The 21,109-nt window shown below is 50.3% G+C and overlaps 8 protein-coding genes across 8 annotated transcripts; 5 read left to right on the top strand and 3 right to left on the bottom strand.

The window, feature by feature from the left end:
• Positions 1–1,910: 1,910 nt before the first annotated feature.
• BDZ99DRAFT_90893 (uncharacterized protein) lies at positions 1,911–3,405 on the top strand. Its single transcript, XM_033729017.1, has 2 exons — positions 1,911–3,101; positions 3,263–3,405. The coding sequence occupies exons 1-2, from the start codon at positions 2,061–2,063 to the stop codon at positions 3,338–3,340; spliced, it is 1,119 nt and encodes a 372-aa protein (XP_033574036.1). The 5' UTR covers positions 1,911–2,060; the 3' UTR covers positions 3,341–3,405.
• An 861-nt stretch (positions 3,406–4,266) lies between these two features.
• BDZ99DRAFT_393154 (uncharacterized protein) lies at positions 4,267–5,233 on the top strand (the record flags this gene model as incomplete). Its single annotated transcript, XM_033715831.1, has 2 exons — positions 4,267–4,966; positions 5,082–5,233. The coding sequence occupies 2 exons, from the start codon at positions 4,267–4,269 to the stop codon at positions 5,231–5,233; spliced, it is 852 nt and encodes a 283-aa protein (XP_033574037.1).
• Positions 5,234–6,115: 882 nt separating this feature from the next.
• BDZ99DRAFT_479422 (MFS general substrate transporter) lies at positions 6,116–7,771 on the top strand (the record flags this gene model as incomplete). Its single annotated transcript, XM_033722232.1, has 3 exons — positions 6,116–6,246; positions 6,296–6,423; positions 6,480–7,771. The coding sequence occupies 3 exons, from the start codon at positions 6,116–6,118 to the stop codon at positions 7,769–7,771; spliced, it is 1,551 nt and encodes a 516-aa protein (XP_033574038.1).
• A 1,211-nt stretch (positions 7,772–8,982) lies between these two features.
• Positions 8,983–9,381, top strand: BDZ99DRAFT_523613 (uncharacterized protein; the record flags this gene model as incomplete). Its single annotated transcript, XM_033725814.1, has 1 exon — positions 8,983–9,381. The coding sequence occupies one exon, from the start codon at positions 8,983–8,985 to the stop codon at positions 9,379–9,381; it is 399 nt and encodes a 132-aa protein (XP_033574039.1).
• Positions 9,382–10,614: 1,233 nt separating this feature from the next.
• BDZ99DRAFT_465800 (uncharacterized protein) lies at positions 10,615–11,279 on the bottom strand. Its single transcript, XM_033720633.1, has 2 exons — positions 11,188–11,279; positions 10,615–11,135 (listed from the first exon to the last, which is right to left on the bottom strand). Exons 1-2 carry the CDS (start codon positions 11,191–11,193, stop codon positions 10,638–10,640), a joined length of 504 nt encoding a protein of 167 aa, XP_033574040.1. The 5' UTR covers positions 11,194–11,279; the 3' UTR covers positions 10,615–10,637.
• A 1,574-nt stretch (positions 11,280–12,853) lies between these two features.
• BDZ99DRAFT_422483 (uncharacterized protein) lies at positions 12,854–13,530 on the bottom strand. Its single transcript, XM_033716988.1, has 3 exons — positions 13,421–13,530; positions 13,256–13,354; positions 12,854–13,190 (listed from the first exon to the last, which is right to left on the bottom strand). Exons 1-3 carry the CDS (start codon positions 13,452–13,454, stop codon positions 12,946–12,948), a joined length of 378 nt encoding a protein of 125 aa, XP_033574041.1. The 5' UTR covers positions 13,455–13,530; the 3' UTR covers positions 12,854–12,945.
• A 3,725-nt stretch (positions 13,531–17,255) lies between these two features.
• On the bottom strand, positions 17,256–18,756 carry BDZ99DRAFT_490121 (major facilitator superfamily MFS1; the record flags this gene model as incomplete). Its single annotated transcript, XM_033723034.1, has 2 exons — positions 17,256–18,327; positions 18,377–18,756. 2 exons carry the CDS (start codon positions 18,754–18,756, stop codon positions 17,256–17,258), a joined length of 1,452 nt encoding a protein of 483 aa, XP_033574042.1.
• A 170-nt stretch (positions 18,757–18,926) lies between these two features.
• Positions 18,927–20,891, top strand: BDZ99DRAFT_448822 (MFS general substrate transporter). The gene is made up of 4 exons (XM_033718082.1): positions 18,927–19,080; positions 19,138–19,200; positions 19,251–19,573; positions 19,621–20,891. The coding sequence occupies exons 1-4, from the start codon at positions 19,003–19,005 to the stop codon at positions 20,714–20,716; spliced, it is 1,560 nt and encodes a 519-aa protein (XP_033574043.1). The 5' UTR covers positions 18,927–19,002; the 3' UTR covers positions 20,717–20,891.
• The last annotated feature ends 218 nt before the right edge of the window (positions 20,892–21,109 follow it).

Below are 21,109 nucleotides of genomic sequence, written 5' to 3' on the forward strand. Positions count from 1 at the left end.
CCTTTTCCTTTGTCTCTCGATCAAAAACAGTTGTTAACGACTCGTAGCCAAGGGCGTTGCTTGTATAGCCAGAGGAAGAGGAAGCGAAGAAACAGCTGTATTCGTTTAGGTCGAAATCATCAAGCCATGTATCTTGGATATTTGCAGTAGTGGCCTTGTAAATAAGAGCAGGAGAGAGAACAGTTCCCTCTCCACCCACAGATGCTGGCTAGGACGGTAATTCACTCTCTATTTCCATCCTGAGAGACAGTTGGCTTTTTCTCCTCCTTTTCAGAGAAAACATCCGCCTTCTTTTCTTCAAAAATCTAATGAGAAAGGCTTTCTCGTGTATCGGAACGCTATATGTGCTATTTCAGCTGCGAATCCCTCAAGTGGGAGCGGCGGCTGCTTTGCTCTACGAGACCCTCGACTACAACGTCCGATTCAGCTTCCACTGAAGCATTCGAGCATTTTGCGCCCTCCAGATCCTGAAGGATGGACCAGCGATGGCACATGTATTTCCCTCCCACTGGCACCGAGCAAGAGGGCCACCCACTATCCCAGCGAGCCTGGGCATTCCAGGAGCAGGCACTTTCCGGAAGAAGTCTAGCATTCGGTGCAAGGACGATGCACTGGTCGTGTCTGACATCCGGCGCTACAGAAAGCAAATTAATGGGATATGATGCTCCGCTTAGTACTCAAGGTGCTCTGGAAGCATTCCAGTCTCTTTCATCTCGGGACATATTTTCTGAAGAGGAAGAAGAGCAGCACTCAGCACCAACCGCAAGCCTATATAAGCTATGGCACTGCATGATGATCGATTACAGCAGGCGACATCTGACGCACAATACCGATAGGCTTCCTGCAGTGTCGGCGGTGGCAAGCCAGTGGAGCCACCTCCTGAAAGATGAATATATTGCAGGCCTTTGGCGAGGGGACGTTTTCTGAGGCCTCATGTGGTCATGCCAAGGTGATGAAGGGCAGAGGTGCGGACCACCTGGTCTATATGTTGCCCCATCGTGGTCTTGGGCGTCTATGAAAGATGCTGCCATCTCAATGGGCTTCGCGAAATATAAAGAGCAGGATCTAAATGGGAGCCTACACATTTCTGATGAGGACTCGAGTGACGAGGAAGACGTTTATGACGAGGGCGATGAAAATGAATCTATCGAGGATGAGGATGTAGAAATGGAAAAATCAAACGACCGCACAATCGAAATTATCGACATTAAATGTACACCATCTGGGCATAATCGTTTTAGTCAAGTAAAAGAGGGTATCATTCAGCTGATCGAGTGGGTGAAGAAAGGTAACTTACGCCTGCAATGAGAACAGCTGTTCGAGCCAGGATCCGATGACGTGGGTGGGCATGTGGACTTTGACGAGCGACCTCACCAGTACCTTGAGAACTCCGAGATTTTGTGCCTTTTTCTCTGTCAACATAAGCCGTCCACGAGTCTTGATGAGGAACGGCGGGGATTACATGTTTAGCTCTTCTTCCCGCTGGGTTGGTGCCTGAGGAGTCTCGTATTGCGTTCTTCCTAATCTTAAGTAATCTGGTAACAGCAGTTACTTACGTCGTAAAGTCCTACAGCCGCGACTACAACCGACGCTCCTTCAACTTTGGGAGAGGTCAGGGTGACCATGGTTCTACGTTCTTGTGAAGAGTCAGTACCACGGCACCTAATTCGAGAATTTGCCACACTTCAACACGAACTCGCGTTGAATATGAGCGCATTGAATATGAAAAAAAGAAGCAAGAAATCCTCAGGTATCCTCGAAAATCTCCGAAAGAGAATTTTCTAAGGATAGAAGCGCAATATAGAGTATTGCGAAAGCAGGACTCCGGCGAGCTTTGAAATCTTTTTCTCACTAGAGCCATGGCTGGGCCAACCGAAAAAGGTCTCCGTGACCACTCTACCATCCTATAGCATTTGTTCCGTCAGCCACAGAGCGTAATTATATCCACAATTAATTCACCTCGAGTCCCTGGCTACTGTCTACAGAGCGCATACAACGACAGCTCTTAAGAGCAAACCACAACCACTTCGTCCTCATCACTTGCAAGAGACAGATACAGTATGACACACACGCCGGTGCTGTACCTCGACTTTCACGATACGCTTTGCCCGCCGGCTCACATGATGTCAGAGAAGCCATCATTTGAACAGCCCTCTTCGCACCACTCACCACGCAACGATCCCTCTCAGAAGGCACCCATTAGCATGTCATACACACCGAAGATACCTTCGCCGCTGCGTAATGAAGTTTTGCAGCCTCTTCAAGTCGAAGTGCCGTCCACCCGGAAAACTCGCTCTTTTCTACCCAGTCAATCCCACATGGAAGAACTATTAGATGGAAAACCTCAAGCGGCTCCTTTAGCTCCTACTCCACGAGGATATTTCGAGGGACATGCGCTTGGGAGCACCATGACTACAGTAGCAAAACAGACTTGCCACCGCCCGCATCCAGGCAGTTTTATGGCCTACCCGATCCGCTCAATCCTGGATACCAGAGCCCAAGATTCGAAACCCGAGTATCTCATCGAGTGGTACGACCACGAGGGTCTTCCTCCATGGTACCAAGGCGGCCGCCAGGTGTGGGTGCTGGGCGAATGGGTTTCTTGGCTGAACGATTACAACGCATTGACTGAGAAGATTAAGCTTGTCCCCTTCTTGAGCCCAATAGTCCCTGTGATGTGGAAAGCGAAACTACAGCGAGATGAGGAAGCGAGGCAGAAGCGACTCCTCATGTTACGCTCGAAGTGGAACGCAAGCGGAAGCCCGGTGAGGCTTGACGAAATCGCAGCGGCGGCCGACGCGCAGAACACAGACCCCGATCTCCACTATTGCTCTGAATGCGCGACACGGAAACATCATAGTGAGTTTGTGCGGCCAGATCTCCGGACCGGACGGGAGCGTTGGCACCAAGGGAATTGCAATCAATGCACGGAGGAATTGAGAAAGAAGAAAGAGGGGGAACTCGAGAAAGAGCAAGAAGGCGGGAAAGAGCAAGAACTCGAGAAAGAGCAACAGGCTATCGCTGAAATGAAGGCACGCATGGCTCAACCCGCGAATGAAAAACAAGAAATACAAGCGAAAATATCGGAACCGTTTCAAAATGTGAGCGCTACTCCGGCTTTGGCACCTGGTCAGCAAGTTGTTTAGGTGCAATGCGATGAGGAGAATTGAATCCGTCTCCAAAGGATACAGAGGAAAACGTCTACGTCTAGTCAGGACTCATTTCTGATATACTTTGGATGTGCTCGCTAACAGCTTTCAAGAATTCCAGATCCTGCCTCCAAATCAGACAACGAGGGCGAAGACTCCGAGAACGCCTACTTTGCCGACGATTAACATGACTCGACCGATAGCCTCGATATCAACATGGTAGAAAGGGAAGGCGCTGGCGATGTTGGCGATGAGCACATTTCGGACGATAGCTTCGAAAAGAGGGAAATGACTCCTCTTCTCTAGTGATTGTCGAGATCTCTAAGAGGGTTTCGGCAACTTGAGCATACTCGGAAAACACCCGGACTGGTCGAGCTGCTTGATATGAATGTGGCGAATTCGTTGCATATACGTTGATTGTTGGGAAGAAGAGGTGTAGTGAAAATGTAGGGATAAAAGGCCGGAAGACGTCAATAAAGGCGTAGGAAGCAGATATTTAGAGCAGGCGTTGCTTAAAGCGTCTCGGACCGAGAGGAAAGAGTCGAGTGAAGATGTTTCTGAATCATGCGATTTTGCTGAAGGATCTTCAAGGCTGGACAAGTGTATAGAAGCAAGATGACTTCATAGTAGATGTGCATACATACTCCCTTCATATTCGTAACAGTTTCTATCTTCAAAACTAAGATCAGAAGGGCCGGTTCGTAATGTCATATGAGGCCCCTCGAGAAGTATCGTGAATGCAGCAAGAGCGAAGTTTTGACGCAGTGAATTGCGGTGTGAAAGTGTAATGCATGTGCCATAATTGGCTAGCGTCAAAAAGTCGCACCACTTTCTCAAGCTTCAATTCATCCCTGAACTAAGTATCTTCAGACGTTGTTCCTTCATCGAAAAGCCCTTCAATGTGTCCCGAAGAACAGAAATACCTCCTCGGTGATGCCATCCGTCGTGCTCAGCCTTCCGAGACGGCGGCTGACCGGCTCGACCCGCCGGCATTGCTGGCATCGGGCTGGACTCCGTCAGCGGGCTTCAACTTTTCTTTCAACCAACACCAAAACCCCCGATGTGAACGCCACCAACGCTTTTACCGCTTCATTCCGATGTTAGACTCACGATAGGGATGCGCCGCACAACTAGCGCCTGCGCGCGCATCCTCTTTGAGCGCAGCAAATGCTTGCCTCGTCCTCAAACCCGATTCAAATCTACCAACACCAATGCGACTCCCACCGAATCGAGCCCGAAGACCATTCCAGGACCCTCTTGGGTCTGGCTGGAGCCTATAGCGACGCCGTTCCGCGCGTATGGACGAGCGCAGCAGCGAAGACCGTATGTCACGCAGTTACTTAGCTCGTTAGCTATATACTTCTGCGGGGATCTGTCAGCGCAGCGGATTTCCCCGAGCCCTACGACGTCCGACACGACAAAGACTGTAACGGGACAAGACAATGAGGAAGGGGAAGAGCAGACATCGGAGCGGAAATGGGATCCCGCGAGGACAGGACGCGCCTTGTTGATCGGAGGAATCAGCTCGATTCCGTCATATCGGTGGTTCCTCTGGCTCGGGAACTCGTTCAACTACTCGTCGAAGCTGCTCTCGCTGAGCACCAAGGTCTTCGTGAACCAGGTCGCGTTCACGCCCATCTTCAACTGCTACTTCTTTGCGATGCAGAGCGCGCTTACGGGAGCCACGCCGGCGGAGATAGTGAGAAGGGTTCAAGACACGGTGCCTGTCAGCTGGGTCAACAGCTGCAAGATCTGGCCGGCCGTGACGGCTTTCAGTTTCACGTTCGTCCCGTTCCAGTATAGGAGTATTTTTGCTGGTAAGTGGTGCAACATCTTTCTATTACCGGATGCGGTTTGCGCCATTCGAGTTACGGCCAGGCGGATTTAGACAACTTTGCGAAATGTAATTACGTGATGCTGACCTCTTCTTAGGTGTCATTGCTGTCGGTTGGCAAACTTATCTTTCAATTCTAAATCAACGGGCTGCTGCAAAGGAGGAGTCCGAGCACGAACGCGAGGCAATTCACCCTCCGTCCCCGGCTCCAGCCACTCAGGAAGCAGAGAAACAACGTGCCCTGGTCTAGAGCACGCGGTGTGTATCACGGTAAAAGTCACGGCATTTAGAGCGCAGACACTGCGCATAGAATAGAGGTTAGAAGGGCCTTTTGCTAAGCCACTCCGCGACATCAGACGTCAACCGTCGTTTATTTCAGCGCCGAGTGTTGTCTACATGAGCTATATCTCCTTCTGTTGGTTAGATTTCCTATGTTCGCTAAAGGATGGTGCATCAGACGGCGTCTTCAGGGATCGAGATGCACACGCTTCAATAGATTATCCCCGCCGGTAAACGCGGTTGTTACTGCGGTACTTGTAGAACTGCCGAAATATCACCTAGGGTGTTTGAGTATAGGAGGCTCTCCATATATGCAAGGGTCGATTGTCTCCCGCGGTCAAATGCCGACTCATCCTGGGCGCAGCGGGTGGCGTTGAGGGGAAGGAATCTGGGGATTCGTGGGGTACGCCTCCAAGCCCCGTCTCCACCCTCCGAAACCCTGGCCACAATCATCACTTCGTCTACAGGATGGTTGGTCCCAGGTAAGCTCTGCGCGAGCCGTGAATGGGGGGGAAATACGAGATGCCCTTCCTCCTGCCACTGAGACGCCTGATACAACTATTCGTTGTGGAGTAAAGCCAAGCTCGCTAGGACTCAAACCATGCTCTCCATCAATGTGCTGGGTATCCCCAAGCAAACCTTTCCCCGCGTCTGGAGACCACTAACCTCGTCACCTTATCGTTGGATCTCCCCTTTCGCCGCAGACGACCGAGATATTGACTGTTGTGGGCCGTGTCGAAGTTGCAGGGTCTTAGTTAAATAGACGACCCAGTTCTCGTTTTTTTTTGTCCTCGACAGCTTCAGCTTCACCCCCCTAACTCCGCATCTCTTCGTTTCAGTTTTGGCTACCACAATGGCCCTTAAGGACTCCACGCTCGTCCCCTCAGATGTGGAGAAGGCGGAGGTCAGCCAACAGGAAGACGTTCACGATGCCGACCTTGCCAAATTCTATGTTGCTGAGCGTGGCCAAGTGGCAACGGATAGGTAGATTTACACTACTGGGAACATGGACCGAGTACTGATATTTATGCAGACATGGACGTCCACTCGTCGAGTTCGACCCAGTCGCAGAGGCTAGACTTCGATGGAAAATTGACCTCTACATTGTTCCGACTGTCTCCCTTCTATATCTTTTCTGCTTCATCGACCGTGCGAACATTGGTATTTACTCTGCATTCCCAATGTGTTCTGGTGTTGTCTCTTACTCTTGGCAACAGGGAATGCAAGGCTCGCTGGCTTCGAAAAAGACCTTGACTTGAAAGGCTACGACTACAACACTGTTCTCTCAGTCTTCTACGTCTCCTATATCATCTTCGAGATACCCTCAAACATGGCCTGCAAGTGGATAGGTCCCGGATGGTACATTCCCGCGATCTCTCTCGCCTTTGGTATCTGCTCTGTCTGCACGGGATTCGTGACCAACTTCAGCGCTGCTTGTGGTGTGCGGTTCCTCTTAGGCATCTTCGAAGCTGGCATGTTGCCCGGTATCGCATACTACATGTCCCGCTGGTATCGCCGCAGCGAACTTGCCTTCCGCCTCTCCCTCTATATCGTCATGTCGCCCCTAGCAGGCGCATTCGGCGGGCTCCTCGCCTCCGGCATCCTCAAACTTCCCCACTTCGGCGGCCTCCACGAATGGCGCATGATCTTCGCCATCGAGGGCATCATCACAATAGGGCTCTCCCTTATCGGTTTCCTAACCCTCACAGACCGTCCGGCAACCGCAAAGTGGCTGACCCAAGCCGAGAAAGACCTCGCCATCGCCCGCGTCAAGTCCGAACGCGTCGGCACCACCGAAGTCCTCGACAAATTTAGCAAGAAGAAAATCCTACGCGGCATCCTCTCCCCTGTCACCATTGGCACTGCCTTCATCTTCCTCCTCGATAACATCACCGTGCAAGGCCTCGCTTTCTTCCTACCCACAATCGTAAAGACGATCTACCCTAAGAACACAGTCGTCAGCCAACAACTACACACTGTCCCGCCATATATTGTGGGTGCCTTCTTCACCCTCCTCTTCCCTTTCCTCAGTTGGCGCTTCGACAAACGCACCATCTTCTTCATCATCTCCGCGCCCCTCTGCATGACTGGTTACATCATGTTCCTCGCCTCGACCGACGCGCACGTCCGCTATGGCGCCACCTTCCTCTGCGCCGCCGGCGCATTTGCCTTCGGCGCGTTGTGTAACGCGCAGGTGGCCAATAACGTCGTCTCGGACACTGCACGGTCATCCGCAATTGGAACAAATGTCATGTTTGGGAATATTGGGGGTTTGATCAGTACGTGGAGCTTTTTGCCGTTTGATGGGCCGGATTATCATATTGGTAATGGATTGAATTTCGCGACGATGACGATGATTCTGGTGTTGAGTATACTGATGCTGTTGTGGATGGTGATGGATAATAAGAAGAGGGAGGGGAGGGATGTGGATGCGGAGTTGGAAGGACTTAGCAATTTGCAGGTGCAGGAGTTGGATTGGAAGCATCCCGGGTTTAGGTGGAAGCCCTAGGGCAGTGAAGGAGGATGTCTTTCTTTGCTGAACAGAGTTGGAGCTGTCGTTCGGGATCTCGATTTCGAAAAGTAATCTAAAAGTGGATTGGGATGTCTCAACGGAACGTGGCAGGTAGGATATTGATATCAGGAAGATATATCAGAAGGGGAACTCCAATGAGTTGGCGGTTTTCGTTCGCATATTTGGTCTTTCCTACATTCCAGGCCCAGAAATGTCTTATCTCTCCCATCAATCGTTGTCAACGTCAGCTTTTCGTCGAGTCTTCTAATATTGTCACATGAATGTAGAGCGCAACATCTGCCTTTTCACGTGGATCCAGTCCTACGTAAGCATCACGTGACCGTTGCGCCGCTTCTCCTGTAATAGTACATCGCTTTACGCAGCTAGAACACCAGACAGCTTCTTCATGGAGCAGCCGGGGGTTCGAAATGCTCCGACTGTCCTTCGCATGGTTCAGACTGGCTGGAGTGGGATCAAATTCAACTTCCTAGGTACCGATGTGTGGAGCTCTAGCGTGATTCTGGGAGCTCAAATTCTGCCTTGCATTCACGGTAACGTATTACGTTTACCTTAGTTATTACGCTTCCGAATATTAAGAAAAAGCTTGGCAGGTGCACAGATTCAGAATACGTGTAAAAGCTTAGACCAGCGTAATAACTAGGGTAAACGTAATAACCTGATCACCTACGTTATGGGATTTGGGATTTGGGATCGTCGCGCGCCAAATGGATCGATACTGAATATTAGCAGTAAGCAATACGACTCCGCTCCACCAAATTCATTTTGTACATCAGCACTACATAATCAAATGAAGGACAACATCTTTTACATTTATTTCTCTACCCTTTCCCCGAGACTTCGTGACCTTCAACGGCATTGAGGGGTGTTGCTCATCATCGAATCTGAAAGAGATGAACATGCCACAAACGCCCCGCTAGCCATGATTCGAATTTCGATTTGGTCTGATCGCCCTCCTCCACCGGCCCCAACGACACCATTAGTCAAAATTTCGTGCGATTTTGCAAGAAAAATCCCACCGCAATACTCCACGGGCGCTGCTAATACCACACCCCCTAATTCCTACACGTACACCCCCTTTTCACTGCGCGTACACCTCCTCCCCCCTGTCGTTTTACCACCTTCTAATTGGCTCGGAGGGCTGCTCCGTAGCCTCCGATTCGCTCTCTTAACTTGCTCACTAATTCCAAATGCTCTCTCCAAATGCGGCCTTGATTACAATTGATTACATCCTCTTCTTCTCCGTCCACAATATAGCAGCGCATACAGCAGCGCATACAGCAGCGCATACAGCAACACATACAGCAACACCTACGGCTGCACTTACGGCTGCACCTGCAGCTAAAAAGCGCGGCCGGCCGCCTGGTGCAAAGGATAAGGTACCACAGAAAAAGGCACGAGCTCAGAGGCAAGATAGTACTCAGCCTACGCCTCAGCCTACGCCTCAGCCTCAGCCTCAGCCTCATCCTCAGGCACAGAGGCTTAGCCGAGAGGAGCTTCTACGTCAGCTTGCGACGTATGATGAAGATATTGAGGCGGAAATTAACCGAGATATTGAGCAGGCGGAGGCGGTGATGCGAGGGGGCTAGGCTCGATGCAAAGGAGCCGTAATAAGGTGAGGTTTTGACAGGTTTAGCATGCTTGTAGACACGTAGGCACTTCTAGAATAGAATTTCTATTCTATACTGAGACTTAGACTTATACTTATACTACGTGAGCTTGTACGTGAGGCTACACGAATCGGTGAGGCTACACAAATCGGCGAGGCTGCATGCCGATTCATATAGCCGTACGTGAGCTCGTACGTAAGGCTATACAAATCGGCGAGGCTGCACGAATCGGAAAGGCTGCACGCTGATTCGTATAGCCCCGCGTATAGCATCACGTGATGTATAGGTGAATGCCCGGAGCTCCGGCGTAGTGCTCCGAGCCAATTAGAAGGTGGTGAAACGACAGGGGGGGGGGAGGGGGTGTACGCGCAGTGAAAAGGGGGTGTACGTGTAGGAATTAGGGGGTGTGGTATTAGCAGCGCCCTACTCCACGGGGGTTTTTGGCAAGCAATTTTGCTCTTGTAACACAGTGCGAACCTAATAATGCTTTTCTAGACCGCTGGAAGGGGGGTTTTATAGCCAGTGGAGGGCGCCGAGATAGGCCACGTGAGAATATGGGTACAGGTAGTTAAGGTCAGTTACTCTACACCCATATACAACCTCAATGTTTGCAGCGTTTCACAAAACTAAAACAACGGACTCCTAGCAACCCGACTCCTCCGCACTCAGTCGCAAGACGCATGTCAAACTCGATACAAACTTACCCCTTTCAAACTTACATGCTGGGCTAGGCCGGTATCTCCCTTTCTGAAGCTACTTTCACTATTCCATGACCTGCTTATAAGTCAGGATGGCGTGAGGTTTTCTACGAGTTCTGGAAGGGCTTCTACTTGTTTGGCTGATGGTCAACCGTACCCTCGTCTTGGAGTCCAAAATTTCCCAAAAAAAAGGGGCACAAATATGGAATTAAGAGCCTCCAACAGCAAGCTGCTGTGAGGATATCAGTGCGCGATCGAGTCGAGAATTTCTAAGAGTGATACAAGTCAAATCGAGCAAAACAAGACAATTAACGAGCGTGATGTTATTCCATATCAAAGGGTAACTAAACTAATCAGGTTGTAGAAACCCAACCGCAGGAGTCCAAGTGAGAGTACTCTGCCCAACCCAAGCCCACCTCATCGCTACCACTTCCACACTCCTCTAGCAAGAATGCTTCCTCCCACACTACCTTGCCCACGATGGCTTTTTCAACTTGCTGGCTGCAGCAACAAGCTCCCACAACCCCCTTCCCCTACCTAGGAGCAGTCAATCGACACAAATCTCACATCATCCGACAACTTCACCCCATTCGAATCATGGCCCTTCTTAACAGACACATTCTCCCGCTCCTTCCCCCCGCAGCTATTCCCGTCCGCTCTGAAGCTGAAATCGCACTTGGCGAAGCCCACATTGGCTTGCACCTTGAGGTCGGCGCAGATCTTGCCCACCACGCCGCCCAGCCCCTCGCATATGCTGCCTGTCCCCTTGAAGTTGTTTGGCGTCCCTCCGCATTGGTTTTTGCTGGTTCCGTCGTTGTAGATGACCATTAGCCAGTCGTCGTCGGTGGCTCGCTTGTTCCAGAGGTCGATGGTGTGGGATGAGCCTCGCTTGGTCAAGTCGGTGGTGTGGAACGGGACTCGCTTGGTGATGCCGGCAGGGTCGGAAACCTCGATTTCGGGGTTGGCGTCGGGGACGGCAATGCCCTGGGCCAGGAAGGGCAGGGCGCCGAGGACGGCGGTGATGGCGAGGGAGAACTGGGAGCCGTTAGGGGAGGGGCTTCTGGCTGTAGGATAGATCCATACGGACTCTCATCTTGGCTTAGTTGATAGTTTGAGCGTGACTGGAATGTAGAAGGCGTTGAGATGCGTAGGGGCTCAGAGGATTGAAGTGATGAAAGCTTGAGTCCTGTGTCTTTCTGTGGGAGAGGAAATGCCCCTTTTTGTATTCACTGAAGACCATGACTAAGAGATCCGTTCACGCCCCGTCTCGTTCTCTGTCAGCTGACGAGAAGCCATTACCACCCGAGGCGTGAGATTTGAAAATGCCATGACGACTGCTCGCCCCATCCTCACATGGAATTTGAGAATCCTGAAGAGAATGTCTCGCCCCCATTTCCATATGGGACTTAGAAATGCTGACAAGAATAGAGTGCCTACAGCCTCTAGACATCTCGTGGTTAGTGTAGCGAGTGATTACGGTGTTGCAATGACTTTTGGTCCCTAGGAAGAGATACTTGGGACCAATGAGCTCGATCTCATGGAGCTCCCGTCCCGTATTTACGTGGAACACCTGCACACTATTCACAGAATGCGTCTAGGGGCTGTACCTCTAAGGATGATTAAATTGAAACCGCGCGGAAACATACCTCTTCCGGCCCCCACTAGACTAGCCATTGAGGAATGTTGACCATGAAGGATTGAGGCCGCATACTGTGGTATCCCGGCTAAGTGGTGTAGGTGGTCGAGCTGTACTATGGTACCTAGCGTAAGTGTTGTGGGTGGAGCATGCACGCCTTCACCTTGTATTCTAAAGGCACCAGTTACAACCTCCTTTGTATGTATCAAGAGGCTCAGGAACCACTATGGTCGGTGCCTTAAAAACAACATGGTGCCACAACACTTACTCTGGGTACTGTAGTAAACAATAGTACATTCACCTCTGACCTCCCAGTTTTCAAGCCAAATGTTTTTCTATCCGCTAGCTGATTCCGTAATCACTTGCTGTGATTGGTGTCTTTCAAATTCACACTACTCACGTGCACGACCCACCCATAACACTTACCCCGGATACGAGAATACAGCGCAGCCCGTGCAAACCTGCGTCGATCATGCGGCTCTTCCCGCTCTTGCCTGTTTGGGAGCATAATGCGCCATCTAGACCACCGCACGCTCGTCACAGTCTGTAGAAGGGCCGACCGTGACGACTTTTCCGGAGGATCGAGGTTGCACAGTGAGAATTGGGGTGACACGGTGAGGATTGGGGTTGCGCGGTGATGATCGAAGTCGTACACGGCACACGTGGTACAGTTCTTAGACGCATGCTAGGGAACGCGTACAGGTAGCTGCAAGGGTAAATTACAGTACTGAAAGTTGATGAGAGAGGCTTGATTGGCTGCAACTGCTTTTGCAGGGCTAGAAAAGCCTTTTTTACGCAACATTTACGAGATATACGAGAAGAGACTGTAAAAGCGCGCAGTACACCGCCTCTTCCGGCTAGACCACAAACAAGCAATTATAAGCAATCACAAGCTTTACAACCATTCGGCCAGCATCGGAGGCCCCTTAGGGGGCCAAAAGTGACGTAATTAACTAGAATAAGCTTGTGGGGGTGTTGAGACGGAGAACTGTTTTGGGAAATCCAATCTATACTCGGCTACTACATCGGAAGGCGGGTCGTACGATTTGGGATGATCTGAGATGAAAATAGTAAGAGGAATTCGTCTCACTACCTAGCAAAAGGGAAATGAACACGCCCTCCTCCGCTCTTTTCCGTTCCCTCAGAACCAGCATCTCACCGCTTGCAATTTTGTGTGCATTGAACTGCCCTCGTCCCTGTGATTCGACCCTATGTTTCCCCATCTCGGTGAGTATGCTCCTTCTTGACGTTCAAATCCCAGCTGAACAAGGTGAACTTGTATCTGCCCCAGCCAAGCTGAAGATCAAAGTGACTCGACACGCCCCCGCCACTAAGTGTGTTCGGTTCGTCTTGAGGCTTGTTTACAACCGCCCACTCCTGACCATCAGTCTTGCCGTCATCCTGGCCTTGAGCCTGCGTGGAAGAATCGGACCGCAAAGCAACGGCGTCGCTTTCTACTCCTTGAACTCAGTTACGCACTCAAAGACCTGAACGAATGCGCAGGTTGGAAAGCTTATACCGTTTTTCTCGTCTGCAGTCGATTCCCCATCCTTGGTCTTCTTGTCCTCGTGGCTGCGAGTCGGAGACCTAGATCTGGACTGCGTAGCCACATTGGCGTCTATTTCACCTTGGATTAGATACTAAAGGGAAGGGAGCACAGAAGTGACAGAGAAGAGGGACGTACCCGATGGACGATAGGTGCCGCCTTTCTGTGACATTTTGGAAAGTGAAAAGGTATCCGGATCCTTGTGTCAAGTTTGTGAGTGGACCGAGAAGAATCGTGAGATCGAGGAGTTCTGGAGACGAAAGTGAGGAGGGCAGGAGTGAAGGCGGCGGTGCAGTGCGTCGTCATACTGAGCCTGCTTAGTCAGACTTACCTTTTGCGTCACACGCCTATTTAGGTAGTTGCCTGGATGATCTAACAATTCTATTAGACCTTTTCGGTCTTGGCTGCATTATGGCCCCTCACAGGGCTGGACACATTACCATGGGGCCAATCCGAGCGAGTACTATTAATCTACTAAATGGGAGCGAGTCACTGAAGCTTGTGAAACCCTAGCCGGACTTCCGGATACTTCGAATCCTGATTACTACGAACGCTGCTGAACGGGGCCTGCAGAATCTGAGGGTCTCGGAGCGATGGCTTTGAGGTGCTCCTGAGAATCGACCCATCCCAGGAAACGACGAATGAGTATTCGTAGACAAGGGTAGGGCTAGCTGTTGGATTATGACGATCAGCTACAGGAAGCAATATAATAGTAAACCTGGCATCTATGTACGTAATTATCACCTTTCATCGTTCATCGACCTTCAGACGTCATGGCGTGCAAACTAACACTAGTGTTGTCTTCGAAAGCTCGTGACCTTACCTACCTATACCCCTGATCTTAAGTGGCCCGCCATATTCACCTTCCTATATCAGGCAGTTGATCGCATAATCGCATTGGCTGGGGCGGCAAGAAGCTGACTTGCAGATTTTGGCGTGTATCATGCGGGACTGTGTGAGAAGACTCTACCACCGGCCGCTCTTACCATTCGGCCTGATTACTACCCTCGCAGCGATGTCCGATGTTGTTCAGAGCTGCGTTCACAAACTGCATTGCCCCCCTCGACATGCTCTTATGGCCTGTGAGGGCTATGACTTCGAGAACCGAGGGGTGCGGTTGGTAAAACAAGACAAGTGAGAGCTAGTAACCAAGAGAAACGACTAAGAACAGCCGTGCCAGGCTAGAGTGAGCGCACGTTATACGAGCGTAAAGAAGAGCTAAAAATAATATCCACATCTATCCAAATCCGCCGGTACGGTGGTTGGTAATCTGGGTGAAAATGCTTTTTGCTGAGGGCCGCATAGACTCTGCTAGTAGAACGCTGCTTCGGTTTGAAGAGCTTGAGGCTGAGACAGTCTCAAATGGCAGCGTTTTTGACCCTTCCAAGGCGGGTATCCCTTGAGGTGTCCATGACTCTTCGAACTTCATGCGCTGCAGTTCTACCACTGAGTCGGTGCCCTCTCCGTCGACCTCTCGACCCCATATACGAAGACTGATTCATTCGATAGGGTGAGATTATATGCCTTATTCTGGCAGTCGTCTTCGTTGCTCTGGATCCTTGTTCCCAAGGATCTTGAGTGAATATACTTCGATAATACGTCATGCTTCAGCTGCAGAGCTAAGCAGCAGCTGGCTAATATGATCTTGGTCTTTCGTCCAGAGCTTGTTGCAGATGTTCGCGAGATTCTTGAATGAGGACTTGTTCTTTGTATCACACGGTCTGTAAAACTCGACTGCCTTTCGATCTCTTCGATCCTCTGTCACTCCAAGTTTGGAAAACCTGAAGTCATAACAGTCATCAAAACGCCCGTCTCTCAAGGACACCTTGTATATGCTCTCTACGAATTTGACGAGGATGAAAGGCCCGTCTCGGTTTACAGGAATGACAGTAAGGTCGAGCCCTTCACCCATTTACTATCCCACAAAAGCATACAATACCTCTACTGACGAGATATATAATAATTTTTGAAACGATCGAATGATGCTTCGAGTTAGAAAGTAGCTGCCCATTCGTCTTGTCCGGTCTTTGAAGAGGCCGCCATTGCCAGCAACCCCGTCTTCATCGATCACACAAAGATAATGCGCTCGTTATGCCATATCTTAAACACCTCAAGAAGAAACAAGATATTTTGCAAAAGAGAGATAGCTTGGAAGAGCTGAAGAGCGAAGATAAGGGGTTAGGTGAGAGCAAGGAGGGCCTGGCACAGAAGAAGATCTGGCCAGGAAGAAGCGTAAACTGCACGTGGATGACTAGGCTGGAGAGCTTGTGGATGGTGGCTGCGATTCTTTTGCAGGCTCAGCACCTGCATAGAAGGACTATTTTATGTAACTTCCATTAAATATCTTGGGGAGGGATATTGGCACACCCCCTAATCACTCCGCGCGCACCCCCTTTTTCACTCCACGCACACCCCCCCCTCTTGGCGCTTCACCACCTTCTAATTGGCTCGGAGCAACGCGGAGCTTCCTCTGGGCATTCACCTTTACATCCCTCTGCACGTGATGCTATACGCGAGGCCGTACGTGAGCTCGTACGTGAGCTTGTACGTGAGCTCGTACGTGAGCTCGTACGTGAGCTCGTACGTGAGCTCGTACATGAGCTCACATGTAAGCTTGTACGTGAGCTCGTAAATAAGCTTGTACGTGAGCTCGTACGTAAGGCTATACATAAGGCCATACGAATCGGCATAGCTATACAGCCTCTCCGTTCTACGGTGCATTCTTTCCAATTCGTGCAGCCGTATATACAGCCGTACGTGAGCTCATATGTAAGGCCACACGAATCGGAAAGAATGCACTGTAAAATAGAGAGGCTGTATAGCTATGCCGATTTGTATAGCCTCACGTATGAGCTCACGTACGGCTAAGTGAATAAGAAAGGCTACACGTGCAAATGCACGTGAGAATAGAGCTCCAGACGAAGCTCCGAGCCGCTCCAGCCAATCAGAAGATCAAACGAGAGGGGGGGTGTGCGTGGAGTGAAAAAGGGGGTGTGCGCGGAGTGATTAGGGGGTGTGCCAATATCCCTCCCCTTATATTACCTATAAAAATATGCTTTATATTATTATTTAGCAGTAAAGGTAGTGCAGCTATAATTCTGTTTAGTTTTGGGTTATAGATATTATAAATCTAGATATCTGTTACGTCCCCCTAGCACGAGCACGATCCAATCACGTGCTATAGATCAGGTGACGCCTGATCACGTGCTCTTCGGGGCCTGCATGGCCCGAGGCTCCGGCCACGCCTACGGCGTGCGCACCGGAAGGCTATAGAAGCCTATAATTCGCCTGCGCTTCCAATCAAAGCGCAGTCGTTCTGTTCTTTTGGGCTGGCCTGCGGGCAGCCTGGCGTAGTGTCGTAACAGGTATTTATAGAAGTATATGAGTAGATTAGATTAATTATATATAATTTATATACAGGTTCTAGAAGTACGTCTTGGCCAGCGGTGCCTGCCCAAACCTGACGAGGGTATCTTTTCCACGACCTTACGTCGCAAAGAAGAGTGCTGGTAAGTCCGCCGCTGAATTTGGAGGATGTTCCGAGGTGAGTATTATCTCGGCCCAGTCCACAGCCTCCATAATGGCTCCAAGCTCCGCAATCTAGACACTGATCCTATCCTCTGCGCCTATCGTACGTTGCTCATGGGCAAGTTCCATGTTATCCCATACGCTACAAGTGCTGGAGTTTAATTCCATTTTCTGACCGGCTCTAAGCCTAAAAAGCACAGGTACGATGTACCACATGACTCGTTTCGTCAGGACCTTGCCAAGAAGCGTGAATAGCTAGACCATATACGCCTTCGAACCAGTAATTGGAATTTGAATTCACACAATATCCCAAAAATTTGCACAAGAATCGTTCAAAATAGCACGAAATTCGTTCTTGGGCTCATCGATTAAGTGGTGGTACTATTGCTGATGCGGTCGAACCAACTCAAATGATGCAAGAGATCTAAAACTCTTGTTTTGTGTCCTACCTCTGCTCATCTTCTCTGTCTGGTACACCCAGAAATGTCCACAGGATTAACAAGTCGTACACCGCCTTCATTAGACCAGCACTTCCCAGCATGATACGCCACGACTTCCTCGCCGCCAGCTCTCCTGAGCTACCTAAGCCACCGGCCTGTGCAATTGTCTTTACGATGTTCACAACACCAAGGATCGCAGTCCTTTCCTCTGCTTTCGTAACAGCTGCTAAGAATGCCTGTCTAGGTGCTTGATCCATGCTTTGCGTACACGCCCTGAGGCTCAGAAGAGCCATAGCAATTAGCGTGCCCCATCCTCCAGCTTTGGGAATTGGTATGAGTGCGAGGAATATTGCAGACGGGAGGTGTGTGAATGTCATCGTCTTCAAGGGACCGAGGCGCCGGGCGAGAGGGAGAGCGGCAAAATTGGATAGTGTAGCGAGGATATTGGTCGTAAAGAACAGAGCACCTAGAGTGGCAGGCTCAATACCGTGGAATGTAGTGAAAAAGTAAGTAAGCCAGGATGGTGATGCCATGCCTGATGCAAACGAGTCTAATGCGAAGAGGAAGATAAGGCGGAATAGTATGAGGAGCGATTTCTGAGATATTTGGGGAAGCAATGCGCGAAGTCGCCGAACGGGTGTGTACTTGGGTGAGGTGAGCGTCTGCTGTGCTTCCACCAGGTCTGGTTCTGCGACACTTGAGGGCGTTTCTTCCGTGGAGGTTCGTGGAGATGACGTGTGGGAAAGTAAATCCTCATTCTCCAGTTCAATGACTTCTTGATATGCGTGACTCCGATCGGGAAGCTCAATGCTGGGACTGAGCGCCAGCGTAAGAACAAGCTTAACAACTCCAAGCGCAGTGTAGAGGACGAAGACGATGCGATATGCTTTGACTTCATTTCCTGTGACCTTACTCGACCCAATCTGGACAATCCAACCGCTCGTGATAGTTCCTAGGGCAGCGCCGGCGGTGCCACACATGGTATACCATGCGAAAATATCACTGCGATCATCTTTCTCAGTAAGCTGAGAAAGGATTGACTCTTCGACCGCGCGGAAGGGGCCGATCTCATTACCACTGTACGAGCATCAGTTCCGAACGCTAGTAAATAGCAGAGCACACTTGCCTTGGACTGATGACTCCAACGACACCCGCGAGGAGGAGTAACCAGTATATGCTGCTGAATGAGAACACCACACCACTCGTTGTCATCAGGATGGCGCCTAGAGCAAGAACTTTTCGCCTCCCAACTTGGTCGGTAATTAGGACTAATACAAAGCTGATCACAGCATCGCCCAGCATAGTCAGCGTCATGAAGAGTCCAGCCAGTCTGTCTGATACTCCGATGCTTGTGAGGAACTGTACAAGGATCAGAAAAGTTGCTCCATAGGCAAAGAGACGAAAGAAGCGCTGGGCAAAAAGATATTTGACATCACGGGACGACTTGAGGACGGTAAACACCCCGGAACCATGTAAGAAATCGAATAAAAGCTCTCGTACAGCCATGCTGAGCTCATTTGTCCGAAGTACAAAGTCGGAAGGACAGCCAACTGTTGAGTGTCTCTTAGAGACAAATTCACTGAGCTGAGCTAAGAAGCGGGGTTGCTTGGCAAATCCGATAAGGAACAAGAATATCATGGCGCCCGTCGCTCCAACCTACCTGTAATCTCCGCACACCCGCCGCTTTTTGCTGAACGGATATTCTCAGCTCGATTCTCACCCATTTGTTCGAGCTGCTTCTTCTGACCAAGTATGCAGAGTCCTGTCATCCTGGCTGGCTCATCAAGAGGCCCTTCAGCAAAGATCTCATACTGGTCGCTCCCTTACAAAGTAGGACCAACGCTAAGTATGCTCCTAAGCCTCAAGCTAAATCTGCGATGCCTCTAGACACAACTTCTCATTCTCATGCTGGCCCGCTTCACTGACTCTCTAGCAACATCTTCGATCCACGTAAGGCATGCCTTATCACTGCACGTGCCTCTGTTTACGTGTCATTTCAGACATACATGTTCTTTCAACTTAAGCGTTTCAGTCCCGATGCACCAACAGTAACAATATCGACACAGTGTGGCCTCTTAGTCGGATGCAAGACCGGCGCACACGTCTGCACAGGGCTCGTGTGGGGACGACTGGCCGATCATGCTCTGGTCAGCCGAAAAACTGTGTTGGTGATTGGGCTGCTAGCCTCATGTGCTGCATCTGTGGGCTACGGATTTTCGACGACATTTCATCAGGCTGTCGCTTGGCAGATACTGGATGGTTCATTGAATGCAACGGTTGCAATGGTGAGATGCATGACTGCAGAACTCAATCCCGAGAAGAAGTATGCAACGCAAGCCAGGAGATTAGCGTACTGCTGACTATTCATAGTTATCGTGTACGAGCTTTGACACTACTTCCCCTGTTCGCCAACGTTGGCTCGGTGCTAGGTCCATTGATAGGAGGGTTTTTGGCCTCTGCCAACGCGAAGCGCAGTATCGTTCCCGGCTACCCCTATGCTATGCCAAATGTGTGCATTGCTAGCATTCAGGCTCTAGTCGCATTCACCGCAGTCTTCCACCTCACGGACACGTTTCATCATCATGTGCTGGACCATAGGAACGATTCTGAGCCTCCAACGGCCACGAGAAACGCGAGGACTGCGATTTTATCCAAACCTCTATCCGGCCAACAGATCGATGAGACCACCGCACTTCTCCAGAGTCCTTCTACCCGTAGCATCATCCATCTTGTACCACCGAGTTCGTCCTGCCAGCCTCCTTCTCTACCTTTTACAAAGATATGGACTCCGAACGTCATGAAAACCATGATCGCGCAGTTCATCATCTCTGGACATTTGGGAACTTTTGCTACCCTCTGGGCTATGTTTCTCAGCTTGCCAATCGCATCCTCGCGGGCGCAAAATTTGCCGTTCCAATTCTCAGGGGGGTTAGGAATGCAACCTCGCCGCGTCGGCATTGCGATGTCTGCATTCGGTTTCGCAGGTATCATCTTGCAGGTCCTCGTGTACCCAGGTTTCCAGGAAAGATGGGGAACAATTAAGGTTTGGAGAACAGCGCTTTGCCTTTTCCCTGTTGTATACGTTGTCGCGCCATTTTGCGCGCTCATTCCTCTACTTGTGAAACATATGGACACAAAGAGCGTAAATGTGTACCCATTGGTTGAGTGGTCTGTATTGTTGAGTGTTCTTCTTCTCTTTGCCGCCGGTCGAACGGGGGTTGTGCCTGCGACCAGTCTGTTGATCAATGACTGTACGCCTCATCCCAGTGCGCGCGGGACTATTCATACCACAGGTGTGATCTGCAGCAACCTCAGCAGATCTATCTTTCCTCCGCTAGCGCTGGCGGTAATGGGTTCCGGGTTGAGAATCGGTGTTGTTGGGTTAGGGTTTTGGTTTGTGGCGGCGTTAGCAGTGTTAAGCATCCTAGCTAGTCTCACGGTTCATGAAGGCACGAACGGAGAATGAGCATCAAGTGCCGCATTCCCGACAACACTTTTCAACCAGGTAACCAGCGCTACGTCATGTTAACATCATCCTGTTGTTCGAGGAGATAGGTAGAATAGAAACTTGGTTTTGATTTGTAAGGAAGTACATACATAGTTATGGAATTGAAATCCCCCGATAAGTAGTGAAACCGAGTCATTCGGTGTATTCCATGGAATTTAGCTAAAAACTCGGGCTTTGAATTCGGCTAGCCACTTTAAATTCGACTGGCCTTTCAGGTGACTGTCCCGCTAAGATTGGCTGGCCTCTTTGAATTCGGCTGGCCTCTTTGAGTTCGGCTGGTCTTTCGGATCGGCTGGCCTTTCGAATTGACTGGCCACTTACAATTCGGATGGCCTCTTAGAATTCGACTTC

This window comes from Mytilinidion resinicola (assembly GCF_010093595.1).
Source record: "Mytilinidion resinicola strain CBS 304.34 unplaced genomic scaffold BDZ99scaffold_15, whole genome shotgun sequence".
In the NCBI taxonomy this organism is placed as follows: domain Eukaryota; kingdom Fungi; phylum Ascomycota; class Dothideomycetes; order Mytilinidiales; family Mytilinidiaceae; genus Mytilinidion; species Mytilinidion resinicola.